The sequence below is a fragment of the Chenopodium album genome, chromosome 15, assembly GCF_948465745.1.
Source record: "Chenopodium album chromosome 15, dcCheAlbu1.1, whole genome shotgun sequence".
Taxonomy (NCBI): domain Eukaryota; kingdom Viridiplantae; phylum Streptophyta; class Magnoliopsida; order Caryophyllales; family Amaranthaceae; genus Chenopodium; species Chenopodium album.
Window position 1 is genome coordinate 6,893,837 of NC_137848.1, and position 22,342 is coordinate 6,916,178.

Here is a 22,342-nt window from a genome sequence, read left to right on the forward strand (position 1 = left end):
TTGTACCTATGCATTTACCAAGAAATGACAAGGTGATTTCAGCAGTTTTACATACATTCTTCCTCAAATTTATGAAAAGAAGGGGCATAATGAGGAACAAATTGGAGGGAGGGAGGGGGGAGTACAAGCAAATTATTTTCCCATTTCAAAGGATATAGTACGCGTTAGGACAAATGTCCCTTAACATAATCCAAAATCTCAAAAACGGCAAAGCAGATAGCCGGATACTGGCATACCGCCCTGTGATGGACACAGAAAAGGCACAATTCTGCAGAGCAAAGAAGTAAATTTTATTACCACTTGCTGCTTGTCTTTACAAAAGTGAACGCCTAAATGTAGCACCTGGCGAATATGAAGATGGGAAGGGCTTTCAAAAGCCACAATCGCTGGTTACAGAAATCCTAACCCATTCTGTACAATGGACGAGAAAACCTTTAAGAAGCTACCTCCTGGTACTCAGAAAGGAATAGCAAGTTGGCTAAAAAGGCTTGATATTCTGCCCAGTAACTTCTTACATTATAACGACAAGATTCCAAATCTACTTCTATCTATACAAAACTAACTAGGAAATGTATGTGCAGCTCCTATGCAAAGTGCCTCATTGCCGCTATAAACTGTAAGGAGAGAGATCTCCAAGCTCTAACCCGCAGTAGTTAATCTATACCAAATATAGGGACACAGCAACAATATTTTAGGCTTTAGCTGTCATGAAATTTCAGCAAGGTCTCTGGATTTTGCTGTTTCAGCATTTACAGGCAAACACACAGGTTCCCAGGTCCAGCTATCCTGTTTTGGTTCCTCCTTGAATTCCTCCTGGAGTATCTTTTTTATTTTGCCTCTCAAACTAGAGGCTTCTTGAGGTTTGAACCAGTGCTTCCCAAACTGAGAATAGAATAGAAAAGGCAAATGAGCACATATGAACAAATTAGAAAAGAGAAAAACAGTGAAACTGAACCCAGAATGATCAATATTCAATAGTGTATCTAGATGTAAAGACTGTACCATAGTTAAGAGTTGCCTCGTAAGCCTTTTAGGTGCTTCAAGTATGAATCGCTCCATGTAATATAACACAAAGAGGCCGCAATCATAATCATTAGTCTGCCGAGGAACCTGTTGGGATCGAAGGAGGCAGATAGAGACAAGAAATGTGAAAGTTAAAGATAAATAATGACAACTAAGCCTAGGAGGGTCAACCCAAATGATTCAATAATTTGAGGGTCATACAATACAGCCTATTTAAGATCGACCTGATACTGTTAAATTCATTGAAAATTGATGAAAAGCAAATAATTATATAAAGATAAAAATAAAAATAAAACCTAACTAGAGCAGGCGAGCAGCTTTTTCAATGGTTGTTGGCATCAAAAAATTTAAAAACTGTTCTGCCTAAAATGCTGTCATTTTGAATAGTAAGAGCATATGACAAATCACTAATTTTACCATACACCTGCATAAGGTACACGCTTTTAGCTCGTCAAACAGCAAAATGAGCCAGCTTAGCTAATTGCTAAAAGGCCAAAGTGTTAGAAATCACCGGAAAATTTCAAATTTCAGCTTATCATATCATATCTAGAATCAGAGCATAATTCTTAATAAATTTATGTAAACCAATCTTCGCACTATAACCAGATCTAAGGGGAAAAGAGGAATTATTGGTCTATATGATTGACTTGAAACTGAAATTTTGGGTCACTAATTCACAAACATGCATTTACCTATCCTAAACTGAAATGATCCCATATGCAAATGATATGAAACCAAATTCAAACCTCAACCCAATCTAACTGACTTGACAGGTCAAATTACGACTTAGTTATGAGCAATTATAATATGGATGCAAATTCTTAATTCAAGCAGACTAATGGCCAAGAATTGAATATCAATAATAGAGAGAAGCAATCCAATGAGAACAAGTATTGTTTTCAATCATAACTATTTTTTTTTTTTAAGGGTCAATCATAACTAATTACATTATAATACAGAAAAGAGTTTTGTAAAAGAAAAGACAAAACACCCACCTGCTAATAATAATAAATAAATAAATGAAAGTAATACCATAGCCAGAAACATAATTACCACAATATATTTATTCTCAATTCTACGAGGAAGACGTTGCCAAATCCTCTCAGGTATGGGGGCACTAACAGCATCAACATCTTTGTTTAGAATATTCCACTCGTTAATCAACAAACTGAAGAAAACATATAGCATAAGTCGGTCAGTTTGAAGCCAGCAACTTACCCATAATAATTAACGTTCGCAAGGGTGTGAGTATGCACACTAACTGATTTTCTAAATCAGAATTCACTTTCTGCGAAAAAATATCATAGGAAAACTGCAGGCCATATAAATTTGGCCCCAGTTTGAGCTTCCAAAACAAAAAAAGGCATCCAGAAATCAAATTGTGCAGCCCTAAAGTATCTTCTGAATACACACTACATTAAGCCTCTAGTTATATAAATAAATACAGTATATTATTCCACCCAAATCCCCCTTTATTTTCTTGGATGCTCTTTCTTTTTCATTTTACTTGCCTTTCAAACTCATTTAACTGAATATCTTGTTATGTTCTTTATATATCATACGGTTCCTTATGACAATTCATGTTAGCCGACCCAAAACCATTTTGGGACTAAGGCTTTGTTGTTGTTATTCCACCCAAACCAAGGACTGATTCAGAAAACTATTAAGAATATCGATCACTTTCCATCCCCCAAAGATAAAAATAATAGTGACAAAGATAGAACGATAATATTGTTGCTACTCCCTTCGAGTTTTAATAAGTGTTACACATTAACCGGCACATAGTTTTAGGCAATATAATTGACTTAAATAAAATAAGAGTAAGTGGGGTAGTTGGAGTATTAAAAAATTGAAAGAAAAAAATAGCGGGGTTAATATTTTATTGAAAAGTAATGAATGTGAAAGGAAAGAAATTATTAAAAAAAAGTATTAGTGGGTTTGGGTGGGGATCATGAGAGGAGAGAAATATTATATTTAAATATAGCTTTTTGCCAAAAAAAAAAAAGTGTAAAACTTATTATAACGTGAAGGGAGTAGATAATATTAATTCTAATATATGTCTAGAGCACTCTAGGGTGTAAACTTAAACAATAACCCAAGAACAAAGAGTATTCATTAAACAAAAGACATATGATGGAGTTGTATAAGGTAAAGAAGAAGGATCTTCATATGGTCTTTATTGACTTAGAGAAGAGATATGAAAAAAAGCCAAGAGAGGTATTTTGGTGGGCAATGTTGAAGAAAGATATCCCACGAAGGTGTGTGGACCTGGTTGAGAATTTGTATCGTGATGTGCCAACAAATGTGAGGACATGTGGAGGGTTGACAAAAGATATTCCTATTACAATTGGATTGCATCAAGGGTCTGCATTAAGCCCTTTTCTTTTTGCAACGAATCTAGATGAAGTAACCAGCCACATCAAGATGAGGCTTTATGGCGTATGATGTTTGTGGATGATATCGTTTTGGTGGATGAAACTAAAGATGGGGTTAATGCCAAATTGGAGCAATGGAGGCAAAGGTTGGAATCTAGAGGGTTTAAGCTAACTGAATATTTGGTATGCCGCTTTGGTACTTAGAGGGGGACAAGCGATGATGTGGTGAGTTCGGATGGGGAAAACTTGACCATGAGTGAATGTTTTAAATATCTTGTGTCGATCATCCAAAAAATAGTGACATTGATCAAGATGTGGCCCACGAGAATAATTCAGGGTGACTTAAATGGAGAGTGGCCATCAATGTTTCTCGCTCTAAGGAGCACATTAAAAAGATGGAGGTTACGGAAATGTGCATGTTAAAGTGGATGTGTAGGAACACTATAAAAGATAGAATAAAAAATGAGGTTATTCACAAGAAAGTGGGTGTGGCAGGCATTGCAAGACAAACTAAGGGAAAATTGTCAGTGGAAGAGTAGGACCATGGAGGAGTTAAACGAGAAAAAAGAAGACCAAAAATGACTTGATTGGAGGAAGTTATAAAGGATATGAAGTATATGAATTTGCATGAGAATGAGGCATTTGATCGTAAGGGATGGAGGAGGAAGATTTTTGTCGCTGACTACACGGAATAATCACTTTTGGTTCATGTAGCCGACCCCAATTATGGGATTAAGGCTTTGATTGATTGATTGTGAAAAAGTCCATGGCAGTGGAAAAAGTCCACAAACAAATCTTTAGGGTAAAGTTGGATCGTGATATGATCAAAATTGTAAAACAAGTACAAGGGTTAAACCAGGGAAAGCCCGGTAGACTAATCAATAGCTAACCAAGTACCATATGCCCAAATATTTGTGAAACTCTATAGACTAAGACTGATTGAATGATTAACCGTATACTACAAAACCATATACTTCCTCCGTTTTTTATTAGATGCATCACTTTTGAAATTGTGGACTCCTATGTAATTTTTGAAGTAGATAGATAGATAGAGATAATTATTGATGAAAAAAAAAGAAAGTGATGCAACTAAATTGAAACTTCCATATATAAAAAGTGATGCATCTAATGGAGTAAGTAATTACCTGCTTACTATTAGCTAACTTAACCCTTTTGACATTTTTCATTTATAATAAGAGACTTCCTACCTTTCTCTTTTTATTATTTTGGATCCCACAATCTTTTCTTCCTAGTTTACCTTGATAAAATGCCACCTCATAAAAATCATATATTCCATTCCTAACTAAAATTGGAAAGGGTATATGTGAATCATACAAAATCTCCTTTTTAACTAAATAATGCTAGATTGCCCCAATATGGAAGTATTTTAGGAATGAAGTACTATAATTTGAAGACTTCTTGTAATATTCTTAGTGATTCTCCTTGCACTACTTTGTTTAATTCAGAATCCCCTGTCTAATACTACTAACTCTTTTTAAAAACATCAGAATTTTATATCATGGTATTCTGACTATTCTCCAATAGATCTCTTCTACAAGTAGTTTTGGAACACTTATATAAAAATCTGCATGAATTGCTTAGAATTATACCATCTCTAACACACGAGGGCACATGTCATTCCTCCCTATATCACCCCCTATACAAAGCTGACATGAATCAAATGAACTGCTCATATACTACCTCCGTTTCATATTATATACAACATTTTCCAAAAATGAATGCTACATATTACGTGCAACAAACTAAAACTTTCTATTTTTAGTAAACCTTTTTTGGGAAATTCTCAATGGTGACCCCCAACTTCTGCTACGCATACATGGTGACCCTCTTAAAAATCAATTATACAAAATAACCTCATTTAAGAATTTTATCCCAAGTATGACATTAATGAGTGTTTTTTTATTTAAAAAATAAAACTATGGTTAGATTTTTTTTTTTTTTTTTTTTAAGAACAAATTTTAAAAAAATAAAAAAATAAATAAAAAATCCATCCAGCCACCTTTACCTTCAACCAGCCGCCACTACTACCTCTACCCTCATCCTTACCCCAAACTGACACCGCTCACCAGACCTAGACCCGACACCTCCTTCAGACCCACAACCACACCCCGAGACCCGACGCGGACCACCACTCCTCCTCCCACCATAACCCACGAATCCACGACCCTCCCTTTCTATATCCTCTGAATATTTGATCTCTTCGCCATTAACTCCAGCACCCGAAACCACCCCACCGACCTAAATCTGAAAGTGATTTCGGTTGAGGTGGTGTTGTGGTGGTTATGGTTTCGATTCAGCTAATGGGGGGAGGGGGCGGCGGAAACGGGAAGAGGGAAGGGGAGAGGGGCCGGAAACGGAGCGGTGGGGGTTAGGGTTTAAGTTTTGCCTGAGGTGGCATGATGGGGTTAGGGTTTCGGTGGAGGTGGTGGCTAGGTTGGTGTTTGGGTAGGTTGGTTTTTTTTTTAGTTTTACTTTTTTTTTTTTTTTTTTTTTGAAACAAACCTAGTTAACCTTAATTAATTTTTAAATAAATAAAGCTATAAGTGGGATAAAATTCTTAAATAAGGTCATTTTGTATAATTAATATTCAAGAGGGTTACAATGTGTGCATAGCAGAAGTCGGGGGTCACCATTGAGAATTTCCCACCTATTTTAAAATGAAATTACCACATACCTTACTTATCTTCATATAACACATTAAATCACATGTTATAACTAATTAACCTAACTTAATTCATCCATTATTAAAACCCTAACCCACATTCTCTTTCCTCCCTCACAACAACATCCACCACGAATACCACCATGTTCTCTCTCCTCCCCTTGAGCCACCACCACCACCACCACTTCTCTTCTCCCTCTTCTCTCACAGCCACCTCACCACCACCACCGCTCCATTTCCTCCCTTCACCTTCTCTCCCTCGTCATTCCCTCCCTTGCCGGGTCAATTCGCCACCCCTCCTCGTCAGGGTCGCCACCAGCTGCTCCTCCCCCTCATCAGAATCACTGCCACCTTCTCCTCTCTTGTCAAAGTCGCCGCCCTTCCTCGAAATTGAAACCCTAGAAATTGATCATTAAATGACGAATTTGAACTTGAGCTTGACAACTCACATCTACGCAAAAGCGGTGAAAGATGAGAGGTAATTTATGAGAATTTTGACATTGTAGTTGGAGAAAGTGGGAGGAAGAAAGAGAAAGGGAAGTTATACAAAGATCTAGCTGGTTTAAGAAGGTGCTTATACATTTAGGGGTGCTTGCGGGGGAGGTTATGCCACGACAAGTAGGTGCAGTGGTGGTAACGGGGTGGGTGTGGGGTAGCTTTGTGGAGGGTTTGTGGTGGCTACAGAGTGGGTTTGTGGTGGCTGCGGGGTGAGTGGAGTGGGATTGTGGTGGCTGCAGGGTGGGTGGGGTGGGTTTTGGGTGGTTATGGTGGTTTCTGTGGTTAGGGTCGCATGGGTGTGTGGTTTGGTGGTTGTGCAGGCTACTGTGGCTGGTGTTGATGCAGAGAGGCAGCACAATGTGTTGGAGGTGTTGATATGGTGGTGGGCTGGTCGCTGGTGTTGCTGCTAAGAGGCAGCACTATTTGATTTCTTCTTAACAAAAACATCCGTTCCCCACTTTCCCTTTCATCTAATTAATCACAAGCCCTCTATTTTCTAATCCTTGCTTAAGAAATTTTTTCTTGGAACTTGTGCAACCCCTTTTGTTGCACTAAATAAGAGACGGAGGTAGTATAATTTAAAAAAAAAAAAAAAAAAAAAAGGGGTCTGCCAAGACTTTAACCGAGTATATATGTGACTTGCAATCTAAGAGCTTATCAGATGAGCTATATCATATGTTTGCTTTTTTTATCACACCCACCTATAACAATGTAATGTCTATTATCTTAACGTAAGGGACTATATTTGTTTAAAAACACACATAAATCTAGACAATGAGTAATGTACAGTGTTAAAACATACTACAATACATTATAAACCCATCATCTATTGTAATTTAATCATCATTAAACCATTCATCTAAATATGATCTATAATTATATTCAAAGATCTAGCATTAAAATAAAAATTTCATATTACATGCCATCACCCAAGGTATCTTTTGGACCAAAAACCAGTTGAGTTTACTGATCTAAACTTCTACAGATGGCACATGGCTGACAAATTCATATGCCAATAACTACCATTCCCCAGCTTCCAGATAAGCAAGGGAAGGATACAAAAGGCAGCACCATGAAGTCTCCCATCAGCATGCAACTACTAAGAGATTCACATGTTTGAAAACAGACAAGTAAAGAACAAAAGGTAATTTATAAGCTACACTGCTAAGGTTGAGTGCTCTCACCTCTTTATGTTATCAAAAATCAAACTGCTAGAGTGCACTCCCAATGAATCTAAATGAAGTATCATCAATCCTGAATCACAATCCTCTTCAGGGATGCATATTATCGCCAAGCTCCAATGATTGCTGAGGACAAGATGAAACTATGTATCAATTTTATAGGGCCCTTTCCCCAGTTACAAAGACAGAGAATATCATATAACAAATTATTTTGAGCAGATGTTGCAAGATTACTGGAAGGGAACAATTAACTCCAAAAAAGTGACATTAACTAAAACCAATCAGTAGGCTTTATTACCATGCATAACATTCATGCAGTTTTGATTAGATCTTCGTACTATTCAATCATATAGCTCACCAAAACACATGGACACATGTTTGTATTCAAACAGCCTCACAATCCCCTATAACTACATTTCTGCAGCCTCGTGAATCAAACATAATTGTTTGATTTTAAACCTCAAGGGTTGAGAGAATTCTTCCCAAACAAGATATGCAATACTAGTGTCTAGAAGTGTACTTGTTTGGCCTTTACAATCACGGAAAGAAGAGTCAAGATCTTTATAATCTAAAACGTTTCTCACAACCAGAAGCAGTTCAAGCAATAGTTTCTAGACCCAGCCTTCAACTCACCGCACCACCCATTCAACCATTTAATAACCCAATCTAAGCCTTCACACCAAACTCTCTTTCACTTCTCTCTAGCTAGCACAATTTCCATCTCAATCTAATACCACCCTCTCCACCCACAGATCAATACTATTGCTTGACAAGTTGTTGCATTTTTCTTCTGTGATTAAGAGTCTGAATAGTGTACTTAATCTGAGCAAAGATGTACAGCAAGTCAGGTGCAGCTTGCTCTCAGATTTGCATGGGATTGAATTTTAAATAATTGAATCAACATATTTAAATAAATTATTTATATCAGTATAGGTTTGTAATATTGAACTATAAGCTCATATAATTTGAGTTATATAAACTATATGTTCATTATACTTTAGCTAAGTATTTGTGCTATATGTAAATCCCAAGAGCTATATGCTAATTACAAGGCCAGGATGCACTTCATGGTACTAGCATCAAGACATAATTTTCAATGAACAGTAAAAGAAAATTAGGACCATCCAAAGAAAAATCCCTTCCCAAACAGAAAAGGTCCTCGCTTATTACCCAGCATGACCCATCTTGGGAGAACATAACGATTGTTGATGAATGTTTCTCCCTTCTAAAAAGGACATTGGTGCAAATAAAAATCTTCGATTCATGTCAGCAAATATTCAATGAAGCCAAGTTAGAGTGTTAAAAATGAATTGCATGTTGCTAATTGGAACCTCAAAGAAGAGCAATGCAATGCCATAGAGGTTACTCAAAATGAACAAGATGTAACACATGTAAACGTAATCCAAATGTAGCACCAATGAAACGAGACAATAATTGGGACTAGACCTTACCTAGTAACATTGAAACTGTGAACCAGACATATAACTCCAACTCAAATGTCAGAAAATTTCAACTTACTCTTCATTTATGGGAAGAAATATATATGCCTTCTGAAATATATTGACACCTTTCCACCACCTTCTAAACTTCAAGAAAAAAGCTTCCTTGTCTCTCTTCGGCAATTCACATGAAAGAAACAAGCTTAGATTTAATATAGAATGTGAATGAATTTCAATCAAGAATCTAAACAAGCAGAAGGCAATATTGAGCATCTAATAATTAACAACATGCATTATGCTGTCATATTTATTGTTTAACTATTTCCCTTTTCTTCTCCTGCTTTTCTATGCTAGAACAGCATTACAAAGGTCTGTGGAATGCGATTCGTCGTTTGTCTTATTATTGATTTGTACGGATGGGTTTCAGAACACAATTTGGGATAGTGGTCCATGATAGTTCTTTACTTGCTAAGCTTAACGATTTTTTTGTTCAGTTCTCATATCAAAAGCAATTTCGTTTTCACTTTATTTTATAAAAATTGGGTGCAAGCACACTGTGTAATGAATAATTCGCACTTTATAGTTTAGCTACAAACTTAGTTTACTCCCAAAAGAATTAATAACCTGAATTACAAAGTTAGTCACTTTCATCACTCAGTAGCAATATATATAGAAAAAATCAAAAGGGTGGTAGCTTAAAATAACACATTTAACAATAATTCACATCAAGCGTCCACCCCTCCAGGCCTCTCCTTCCCATGTACGTTCAGATTTTGTCTTGGAAGAAAAAGGGGGGTGGGGGAAGTAAAGTATAATAAAAGGCTATCAGCATTCCGACATCCATTCTCTGCCAGAGGGCCAGGTGTGGATGTAACATTTCAAATTTGGAGTGTCAACCAACGTAGTAAAAGGACAAGGCACGCTAAGCAATGGGGGTCCTGCTGCACCTTAGGCGCGCTATTTTATAAACTGGTGGCAGCATACGACAAAAAATGATAATCAAGCAAGTCATAGTTTAAAATCATAATTGATATTGCTGAGTTTTCAGATTTAAAATAAAATTTATTTATAAAAAAAAAAAAAAAAAAGAAATCAAAACAGCTACATCACTGACAACCCAAGTTTCGTTGTAATAAATATCTGCCTATGCCTTCTCCTTCCCACCCACAGAAGACAAAAAACCAATAACAATTAGGACAAGAAGATAACAACACAGAGGAACAGAGACACAATAAGAAAAAGCAAGCAACACCATGAACAAAGCTTCTATATCGTCAGTGATCACAAATTGACAGCCAATGTGAAGGATGGTCCAGCACGACGATAAAACTCACAGCATCTTATTTGACTCAACATCCAAAACAAAAATTAAAAGATATTATTTTAAAAAAATCTCTCTTTCAGAAACGAATTAAAGCATGGTTAAACAAGAGCTATTCAAGTAGCATCTAATCTTTTGACCTAGTTCAATCTCGAGAAAAGTCTAAATTTGTTAAGTAATGTTCAATAAGATGGCAGTTAATACCTCTATTCTTTTATGTTCTACTCATTAAATATGTAGTTTAAGAAAATTTTGAAAAAAGGCGAGTGTAAAAGATAGCGTGAGAGAGAGTGTAAAAAGGTGGGTGCCGAGTGGGTGTAAGAAAAAAGGTGAATAAAATAAGAGTGTGGAAATGTGTGATTATTCGGGGGTAAGATGGTAAAGGGGGTATGCCTCAAATAGAATAAAGTAAAATAGGTAGAGCATAAGGAATGGACAAAAAATGGAAAGTGGGAAGAACAAAAAAAATAGAGTAAAAGTTGAGAAAGTTTTCTTTAAAAGATACATGAGGTAACAATTTATCTCTACCAAGGCACCAACTACTGCTACTTGACTACAATTTGCATTATACTACCATTTTAAGCTAATTGAGCAAACTTAATTAGAAATGCATATCATGATAGCTAGAAACTATGCGGAAAATAGCTAGAAAGGCACCAATAAGCAGTTTGAATAGCTACCCGCTATTACAATCATTAGTTATGCTTATGCTCAACTCTACAGACCCCTAAGTAGATCTCACCTTCAACTTCCAGAATCTAGATCTTGCGTTACTACTCAAATACTAGATAGAAAAACTTTCCATAATATAAGTTCCTTTCCTCGCAGTTAGACTACCAATCACATAGATGGTATTGTCTAGGGTTTTCGTAGTTTGTGCATCACAGCAATTTGGAACAAAATGAGAAACAAGTTCAAAACACTGAAGAGATTTACATGGGTGGAGAGCACAGTACTTAAACGCTGGGCAAGAATTAATCATGTGTTTCATCAACACATGGAATGAAATCCTAGTCAAGAGAAGCTACACAAAATATGAAGTTTGAAATCAGTGTGTTAGGGAAGCTAATACTATATTAATAAATGAACTTACCTCACTACATAAGATAGAAAAAAAAAAAAAATAGAATGAACTTAGCCAAGTATACAACATAGTTTTTTCAAAAAACATGGTGATTAGGACCTTGACCAATGTCTGATCATTCAAAAGTTTTTCATTTATTGGATGTCTACCAGGAAGATTTTTGATGAGCGATTTTTAACAGACATACTGACAGCATCAACTTCCTTCAACTTCTCACCAGCAGGAAAGAAAAATATTACAAAGCTAAAACCAATCAAAAAAGTGGTATGATAATACATCACAAGACATTCGTCAAGCATCAAAAGGCAAAGGTCAACAAACATAATCACATACAGATCAAAAAGAACATTTCAACCCATAATTTCTCCAGGGTCAAGGAGACCATAGAACATAGGGAGTACCTGATAAGATACAGCTTCTTGAAGCTTACTGTAAAAGTATGTATTGAAAAAGTAGAAATTGTGTTGTGACGAATCAGTTGAACAGTACAGCTCCTGGAGAAATCTAGTAGATTGAATAGCAAGTTAGACAACAAATGGCTAATCAAAAGCAAAATAAATTACGTTAGTTCCTGGATCACTAAGAATTATTATATTTGTATGGTAGTTATGCGGAAAAGGTGCTACAGTTCACAAGGTAGTTTTATCCAATTTCTCCATAGAATAAATACTAACTAATACAGCTCACATCATTGCAGAAAAAGAAGAGGAATGCTCATTTTTGTAGCTCAACCTAGCTTCCATCCAGTTGAACCACAAAACTCTGTTATCAAACTCTAAAGTATCAGCTATCACCTAATACATTTGTACAAACTTAAAAATTCTCTTCCCACTCCACCAACCATCAACAAAGTTCTATCTTATGCATTTCAGATAATACTTTTAGAGTTCTCTGACCTGCATATCCCATCTTTCCAAGTAAACCTCAATCAGATTAGAAAAGGCAACAATATTTTCAGTGAACAACTGCACCTCCTCCAATGGCCTAAAATTACATTTGACCTCTCTTTATCTCCTCAAAAAAAAAAAAAAAAAAAAAAAAAAAAAAAAACACATTACTCACAAAAGCATTACACAAGTGATATGTTCATAAAACCACAACAAACAAACCCAATTAAACATTTTTTACATGAGCACTGCACAGATAAAAGACTCAGAAACTTAGTAAGGCAAAGCATAATGCCAAATTTGAATACACACCTAATACAGCTTCACAACATTGGAGCACATCATAACAGGCTCAAATTCCAAGAGGAAAACCATGAACATCCAATCATCTCTGTACTCACAATGTAAATCCTATCTAAAACTATTTAAAGCCTCCCAAATCAAAGAGGAATTAATAGGCATTTCCTCTTAAATCTCTTATAGGGCTTCACATTCAGAGGAGAAAAGATCTCACAAGCAATCAACATTTTCCATTCAACTATTGAGGAGATAGATGAGGGTAAAAAGGTGAATAAGTCTTTGGGAATGTTACTTGCATCCCTCATTAAGATTAATATTGCATGGAAGTATGATTTTTCATATACAGAAAAGCCTTTAGTTAAAACATAAAACACACATACTCCCTTTGTCCCTAAATAAAAGTCTCCTTTCACTTAATTCATTTTTAATCAACCAAACCCCGCTATCTTCCTTTTTTAAATATTCACCTTTGATCAACCAAATCTTCTTAAACAATTCACCTTCTTAAAACCTTGTGAAAAAGCCAAATGAGAATTTAATAAAGACAGAGGGCGTATTTGTTAGCAGGACTTGATTTGAGAACCTAAAATCATCAATACACGGTGTGCGAATCTTAAGCAAGCCAAAGCCTCATCGATTGAAACATCACTTTCTCGGTGAGATCTCAATCAAACACAAAACCTTAGTTATCACGACACCCAAAGTAAAAAAATTAAGAACTGTCCCACCTCTTGGTGGAGTGGTGACGGAGCCAAAGTATCAAACCTCAGCCTCATCACCGGTTTTTGTGTTACTCGCATAGAACTCAATAGCTCCCAATCCTAGTATATCAAATATTGAAGAGGTTGAAGGTAGAGAATATTAAAATTGTACAATATAGGCCATTGAGGGCTCTCCCAATTTTAATCAAACCAGCCAAGAGTTACCCACCCTTCAATATTTTCCGGCGATAACCTTTGTACAAAACTCATGCCGAATATGGTATATATGAGATGCCAACAAGCCTGACTTTACAAAATAAAAAAAAATAAAAAAAAATTGTTTTATAGAGAAATGTGAGAGTATATATACCTTATATAGAAGTTCATGATAGTTGAGGTCAAGCACTCTTCAGGCTCTAGGCATTTTAATTCTGAGCGGAAGATTTCAAGAGACTCGGGATCCTCCCTGCATATAAAAAATAAAAAAAAGCACAAACATTAAGTGAACAAGAGGTTCACACAAGTATGTGTGCATCAAGAAAATAAAAGTGAGAATGACATAATTTAGAGAGCATTGATACCTAGATGGATAGTAGATCTTGCCATCATTAGGCCTGTAAATATGCACAATAGAATAACTTCGGCATTAGCAGTGTAACCTTGATATGAAAGAGAAAAAACAGATCCAGAAAAATAAGAGCTTAGAGCCTAAGATCATCATACGTTGACGGTAGATCATTAGCTTTTTGTTTTTTCTCAATAAGCTCGGGTGCCTCCTCATCCACCAAAACAACAGCCTGCACTTGATTCAAATGTAGAGAAATAGATAAATCAAATACTATTTCTTATTCCCACCTCAATATAAGATCCTATCCAATAATAGACCCATACACGGCTGCCCTCTATCCTCATGCCAATAATACTTAAATTGAGAAAGATGCATATGCATTTTTTTAATTCAATGGGCATATATTTTAATTTAATTCAATGGGCATATATTTTAAACAAAATGTGTGTATTTTGTTTTTTGAGGTGAGATTATTTATTCTGATTTCTGGAAAATTATTAATTGTGCACATTTTGTTAAATAAATATGCACATTCAGTTTTAAAATCATGCATATCAATCCTTCTCACTCCAAAATATCTCTCATTTGACCCTGTGTGTGTAAAGGGTATTTAGTTCAACCCTAGAATAGTGTATGGATTTAGAATCAAACAAAAAATTTGACATTGATGTTTGGATGACTAAAAGCAACAAGTTAGGGCTTGTTTGGCATTGTTTTTTGTTTTCAGTTTTCAGATTTTAAGAAAACAAAAAACCAAAAACAAGAAACAAGAAAAAGGTGTTTTCACTTTTCTATTGTCAGTTTTCAAAATTATCATGAGTTTAATAAATTTGACTAATTTTTTATTCAATATGTGACATATATCATACGATTTTGAAAAACAAAAAACCAAAAAATAGAAAACCACAATGATGCCAAACGAACCCTTAACTGCTTGTACTGTCAAATAATTCCTCCGTTCCACATAAATTGCAACAATTACCATTTTAGGTAGTTTTGCAAATTTTCAACATTTCCCTATTTGCACATGTTTTCTCTTGTTCTCTCTCCTCATCATATGGTCCCTATCTTTATTCCTCTCTATCTCTCTCCTCTTCTTAAAATATGTGTCTCATCCGCATGTTGCAATATTTGCGGAACGGAGGAAGTATAAGGCAATCAAATACATATCATCTCCACCTGAATGGAGGGGGACGGATCTAATTTACCTTATCCTTAATTGAGCCATTTGTATTCAAAGCTTGAGAATCCTCACTGTAAGAAGGTTTAAATACATAATAATCAGTCAACGGTCAAATATGCAAAAACCTTAATCTGAACAACCAAAAAGAACACTTCAAGAGACATTGAAATACGATACAGAAAACCACAAATGTACATGAATCTCACAAATGTACATGAATCTCACAATAATATTTCATATGGCTTAAAAACAACATATCAATTATCCATCTTGTTCTAAAGTAGATTAAGCATGACCCTGTCTTCCAGCTTTTATCCACATTAATCCCAATTTTTCCGGTATCTCGCAGTGTAAAGCAGAGCAAAAGAGCATAGGTTCAATACATATTGACATGGTATGTACACTTGCTTTCCACAGTGCCAGATATCTTTCCATCAGAAATTCAAGCCTAGAAGTATAGCATGAGCTAAGCTCCTACTCCAAAGTCAAATGCTTTTGAATCCAGTCAGGCATTGAGCATAAGGACAAGCAAATGCAATGATATACAAGGTGAAACAGATAGTACGGAAAAGGCAACAAATTTTAAAAAATAAAAAAATAAAAGTTAAAAAAATTAAGAAAAATAAAAACTTTAAAGTGAAGAAAATGTTCTAAGAATTTTTTTCTTAAAAAGCTGGCAATCCGTTAAAAAGAGTGTCCAAGACATCAGAATATACAGAATTCCATAGTGAAAACAAAAGCATAAAGAAAACTTCCATCTGAGCTTATTATATGTAGATAAAATTACTACCAGGCTACCAACAGAATTCCATAAAGAAAACAAAAGAAACATTGAACAACAAAATGTACTTTGTATATAATCTAAATCAAGCATATCCATCATAGATATGACTGTTAGAAGAAATTGCTAATAGACAAGAAAATGTAACAGTCGACCTCAAAAGATGGACATAATTAAAGCAACTGAAAACAAGAGAATCTATTTGAATCAGATAAACAAGAGCAGAAAACAGCAGCATCAGCATCAGCCAGAAACGATAAGTACATAGTGTGATCAGGCGTCCATCTTGTTTTTGGCACTTTGGCCTTACTATGATAATTTCGAGTTGCAGTACCAAAAGATTGGGGTGAAGCTCCACCCTTTTTGGATTCAAAGATCCTGTAATACCTATGTCTTTCAAAATTAGGAAAAGAAGAAAATCGCTAGTGGAGCAAAATAGATGTGCATACTGATTATTTGTGTCAGCTGTCTTCTCATTTAGCAAAGGAAGTGAGCCAAAAGAAGAAACCCTGCCGGCCTGCTTTCTGTTCTTTACACCATTGCGAGGAGACTGATCCTTAGGTTTCCACGCATAAAATTCTTTGGCAGACAGCCCGGGTTTTGCTCTTTTGCTTTGTGGTAACTTTACAGTTGCTTTCCTTTTAGACTTGTCGCAAGGGTTCAGACAAGAAATTTCACGAACAAATGCGCTGCTTGCTTGATTACTGGTCTGCAAAATACTCACACTTAAAATGGGAGCAGTAATCATCAATGAACTAGATAGATTAGATATCTGTGGTCATAAGATAGATGCAATACATTCTGTTCAACTTTCGGATTATCCAACGTCTTCAAAAAACAGGTGGCGAAGATAGAGCATTGAGATGATGGTGCTTCTTGCATGGATCCATCTGAAAAACCTATAAATTGGCATTTCCTTGATTAGTCCTCTTCCAAAGATACCTAAAAAGGAAGGTAGATAGGAACCACAACAGGTGTATTTTCAGTAGTCTAACCTAGGTTACAACAAAGCCAAAACCCTCTTTTGTTGATACTTTTTATTTGCCAAAACAATGAATAATTAAACCACAAAAAGGATATAAGTCATTGTCTATAATATATCTAAGAAAATGATGAAAAGAAAATAGTTACCACAAATCGTTCACTTTTCCACTCACTTTATACACTTGCCTTTTCTCCCTACTCTATGCTCTTCTCCCTCTCTTTCATAAGTTACTCCGCTATTTATATATTCCTCCAATGGTGGCTCTCTTCAAAAACAATTGGTATTACATGTATAAGAATTGCATCTATTCATCAGCTCCAACATCTCCACATGAGAACAGAAAAAATTAGAAGTTTGTACTTTCGCCAATCCAAAACAAACTCATTATTATGTAAAAGATTTTTTATATTTGATTGATGTAGCTAACGCTTTACACGCTCTCGGTCCCCTCTTTCATTAGTAAACAACGATGGAACATCAGAGACTGAACTATGAAAACTCATGCACATAAGTTCTTCAATATTCAAAGTTCCGAATGTCCAATCTTGCCGATTTCATTCCTTGGATCTGCCATCATTATATAAGAGAAATATTCCCTTTACGCTCATTTATTAATAGTGTAGTAATACACTAGTACTTGAATCAGATTTCTCAAAATTTGGCGTTCAGCACATGCTTTCTCTATGTCCTCCATCTATATCATCTTGGTAAAAATAAAAACTAATGGTTTTGTCAAATACTCCCTCCGTTTTTTTTAAAAAGCTATACTTTCTATTTTCGTCCATTTTTTTAAAAAGCTACACTTCCTTTTTTTGGAAGTCCCTTAGAATTTAATATTATATCTATACCCACTAATGGTCCCCACTCTCTCTTACTTAATCATTTCTCACTCCTCCAATGGTCCCCACTCCCTCTCACACCACTTTACTTTTCAATAAAATTATAACCCTACTATCATTTCTTACAATTTTTTATTACCTTATCTACCCCCACTAACATCTTATTTTATTAAACCTCCTAAAACTCTGCGCATTCTCAACTCTAGCTTTTAAAAAATAAAATAAAATAAAAAAATAAACGGAGGGAGTAACAGTAATTTTATAGTTCCTTTTTCCGCAACTAATATTTTAAAAAATAAGACATCAGTGAGTTTAAGGAACAACTATTAAGTTCAAAGTTACATATTATGCATTAAAAAAAATGCATTTTTACTTCCATTCTAGCGTTCCCATTCTATTCAACAATCTGATACTTTCCCTCAACTCTAGCTTTCAAGTGTTATCTCTTCCTCTCCTTTTTAATTGAATTATTAAACTAACTTGATTGAACCTCTGTTGTACACAATGTATACATTGTTTTCAGTCATGTAAAACAGGTTCCATGGGCATTGTCGCATTGGTAAGGAAACAGGTTCTTTTTTTTAGGCCACATGGTTGTGGGATTTTGTTACTTACTATGTAACATATGCTATCACCATGTCATATATACATTCAAAAATTTATCTAACATGGGTATTCTTTGTTACAAATCTTACGACTGCATCTATGTACATCAAAGTATTGAAATTTTCCATTAATATCACATTTGTAACATAGAATGGTAAATTTCGAAATAAGATGCTTTTTAATTTGCTTCATTTCCTTTTCAACACAATTCTTCAACTATATAAAATATGAAGGCTACCAAACAAAAGGTGAAGGTTCTCCATCAAATACCAAGTAATCTATAGGAGAGATACAATGAAAAGTGTATCTCCGTGAAGGGACCAAGGAAAGTCCCTGAATGATATTGGAAAGTCCCTGAATGATATTCCTATCAAGGAAAATTTCTTTGTTTTTCAGTAGATCTTTCAATGAAGACTATGACAAGAAATGAGGATATACATTCAGGCACATGTGGCGAAACCAAAACTATAGCTCAGACAACAAATCTGCAAAGTAATGTCTCCTAATGTGTTCGAGAATCAGCTCAAAATTTCTGCAGCTTTCTACATTATTCAAATTCATCTTACTACATGTATACCTGTCAAATCATCTACACTCTAGCATGAGTATAGAAGTATGACAGATCAGTTTGAACCAAAAGAGAAAATCACCAATAAAATTGTCACGTTTTGTCTACAATAATGACAGAAAAAGGTTCCAGTATCTCAAGAGTTAATGCAAAAAATGCGCAGATGACATTGCAAATATACAGAAAAGCAAGAGATGCAAGAAAAATGACATCACCATTGTTACTTGAACTCTCTGAATGCATTGGCTTCTCAAATCCATTAGCAACCTGTTAGTTTTAAAAGAAAAAATCATGAACACTTTTGAATTTTTCCATGAAGATTATGCTTCGTTCAATATTTCATTGTGGCACAAATAAATTGAGAATAGCACAGCTAAACATAGCCAGAAATATACAAGGTATAAAGTAATGCTTAATGAGTTGGTCATTATGTCAAAAAAAATATATATAAAAATAAGAACCATTCTTTGCCACCAGCATTCAGGCTTTCTCAAAATCTTCTCATGCAAATTGGAAAAGCTATTTATCTTCATAACAAATAAGATTCAATAAACAAGCATACAGCATGACGATCCTTAAGGCAGCTAGACGTCAATGCATAGCATAACTACCCTCAAGATAACATTACCTCCTCGGCTCCTTCAGCCCTTACAAACAAGAATAACAATAACAATGAAAGAAAAATCACGGTCAATGCTTATCATGCAATTCGTCTTCATACCAAGACAATACTAGAGCTCCAGACAACTAATAAAACAAAACAAAACAAAACCTGCATTGAAGCTCACACAATACAAGCTCCAGAAGCAGAAAATGAACCCTCCCATCAATTCAATTTATTTTCATAATACTATTAATTTGAATTTGCTGACCTTCAAAAAAAACTTTACCCCCAAAAAACAACCATCCTGTCCACACCTCACCCAGTTGCTCCTATGGTTGCACAACATGCATGCAATCGAAAACTCGAAATAAAAACGATAATCAACCAACAATGCAACAATCAAGTATAATCATACTAGCATTTCCTTTCTCGATTTTCCATACAGTATACCATCATCAAGACAGAAGTAAACTACACTAAAAAAATGCAGCAGCAACAACAACAACAACAACAAATAAAACCCTAAATTCCACAAAATAAAAGGAAAATGAACCTCTTTATGACGAAGCTCACGGCGCTGCAATTCTTCCTCCAAACACTTCAATTTAGCCTTAAGCTTTTCACCTCTATCAGGCAATTTACCCGCCAAAGCAAGATTTTTAGTCTGCCTTTCAATTGTACCTTTCAATTCGATGTCCGACATTGATGAAAAATCATCTCCACCATGAGAATTCGCCGGAGGAGGATCATCATTCGCCAATTTCCTTTCCTTCTCTCGATTTTTCCGCCGTTTTTCGGTGGCAACAACCTTAATCTCCGGCGTCGGTTCATCATGATCATCGCCAAAAAGTTCCGCGAAATTGAGTTTCAACCGCTGCTTCTCGCCGGAGTTTAGAGCGACGGGAGTGTCAGTCGCCGCCGATGACGGCTTCTCTCCGACCTCCATTGATGGAGCTTGAGGAAGTGAGGGTAGTGAGAGTGAAAGAGGTCAAACGAAATGGAGGAGAGAGAAATGGTGCGGGAATATTGTACTTGTACTATAAAAATAAATAAGGGTTTTACAGAGGTTGGTGACTTGGTGGTGGTGGAGCCTAACAGCCTAGTTTGTTTGATACTGGCTGCTTTTGCTTATCAGCTTATTGAGCCAAAAAGAGCTTATTCAATATATTTGGAAGATTTGACCAAATCAATCATCTAATTGAGGTATTTGGTAAACAGCGGGTCACATTAACTGATTGGCATGAATCAGCTTAATTTGGAAACGCTCCTAACCCCAATGTTTTCAAATAGCTTATTGGATTCTTTTGCATAATTTCACAAATGCCCAAAAATTCACTGCAATAAATCATGGTTCTCCTTAGAAATCAATTAATCAAATTCAATTAATCAATAACCTATTAATAAAAAAGTTAAAAAAAAAAAAAAAAAAAAAAAAGGTGAAAATAACAAGAAACCATTATTTACGGTCAGACAAAAAAAAAAGAAAAAAAAAACCTTTAAAGAAGAATTTCTCCATCTTTCACCAAGTTTATTTTAACTTTAAAAATAGGTATGCATGTTTTAATTTTTGCTATAGAATTGAGAATAATATTGAAATTTTACCTTCATAGTTGGGAGTAGTCAGATCTGCAAATAGATGTCAATAATTTTGATTTCCTTTCAATTGTTTTTGATAAAGAGATAGGATGATGGAGCATTAGCATTGACTAATTTTTTTTTTTTCACCATAAAAAAAAAATTAAAAAAAAAAAGAGATAAAGATGGTGAAATTGGTTTGGGGGAAGATGAAGAAGGGGTTATTCATGCTGTATGAGAAAAGCAATGGGCCGGGTATTGTGGTTTTTTCCCCTCAATTATTGATAAACTTAAGAGTTTTTTTTTTTCTTTTTTTTTTTTTTGACACAAGATAAACTTAAGAGTTGGTACATTGATAACTTTTTAAAATGTTTATCCAAAATCTTAAATTACATAAATAAATAAATAAATAAAAACACTATCAACATGAATTTGTAAATCTTAAAAAAAAACTAATTGTAGTAGTGAATTGCAATAATACACTAATATAAGAATAAAGAGATTCTCTTGATAAATTAAATACTTTTAGTGGGATTAATAATTTCTTCAATTTTATATACATATATGTCAATGGGCTTATTGGTCATTTTACATAAGTAAATACCTATCAGCTTATAGTAGTTTACCAAACCCTTTTATATAATCAGCTAATACAATCAGTTAGTCAAATCGGTTAATACAATCAACTAGTCAAAATCGGCTAATACAATCAGCTTCAGCTTTTAGCTTTTCACCAAACAAGGCCATTCTAATTTCTAAATTTTTCGGGCGTTGCTTTATGTCCGGGCAATCGGGTTAAGAAAATTCAAGTTTATCACCGAAATAAATCATGAAATTAAGTGGCAAGGTTATAAATGAATTGCTCAACCCAACACGAGTTGAGTGAAAATCTGCTAAAATACTGTAGCAGTTTAACAGTAAAACTACTACTTGAGAGCAATTTTAGGGTAAAACATTAAAATTGTTATAATTCTGAACTCTCTCATTTTTTAACATAACAATTTTGTATGCATATGATGTGAAAAGGTGCCACGTAAAAATTAACACAAAAACATAATGAATTGATTCCAATAAGACAAGATACTTTTTCTTGTTTTGCAGGGAGATACTTCATCAAATTAAGGTGATAAACACATCATGA

At 35.0% G+C, this 22,342-nt stretch overlaps 1 protein-coding gene across 1 annotated transcript; it reads right to left on the reverse strand.

Moving 5' to 3' along the window:
• Window positions 1–266: 266 nt before the first annotated feature.
• LOC145582834 (ubiquitin-like-specific protease 1D) lies at window positions 267–20,649 on the reverse strand. The gene is made up of 14 exons (XM_081639860.1): window positions 20,180–20,649; window positions 19,238–19,289; window positions 16,823–16,923; window positions 16,474–16,733; window positions 15,269–15,314; window positions 14,216–14,289; window positions 14,074–14,106; window positions 13,863–13,958; window positions 12,006–12,108; window positions 9,279–9,373; window positions 7,764–7,886; window positions 2,077–2,191; window positions 1,003–1,110; window positions 267–882 (listed from the first exon to the last, which is right to left on the reverse strand). Exons 1-14 carry the CDS (start codon window positions 20,570–20,572, stop codon window positions 706–708), a joined length of 1,776 nt encoding a protein of 591 aa, XP_081495986.1. The 5' UTR covers window positions 20,573–20,649; the 3' UTR covers window positions 267–705.
• Window positions 20,650–22,342: the final 1,693 nt, after the last annotated feature.

Bases quoted from the DNA above. Each gene is read 5' to 3' on its own strand.
- LOC145582834 (XM_081639860.1), bottom strand. From the start codon at position 20,572: ATGGAGGTCGGAGAGAAGCCGTCATCGGCGGCGACTGACACTCCCGTC. The intron at 16,734-16,822 runs GTATTGCATCTA...AGTATTTTGCAG, and splicing joins ATCCGAAAGTTGAACAGAAT to ACCAGTAATCAAGCAAGCAG. The intron at 2,192-7,763 runs GTGAGAGCACTC...TGTTTTCTTCAG, and splicing joins ATTTTTGATAACATAAAGAG to TTTGTTGATTAACGAGTGGA.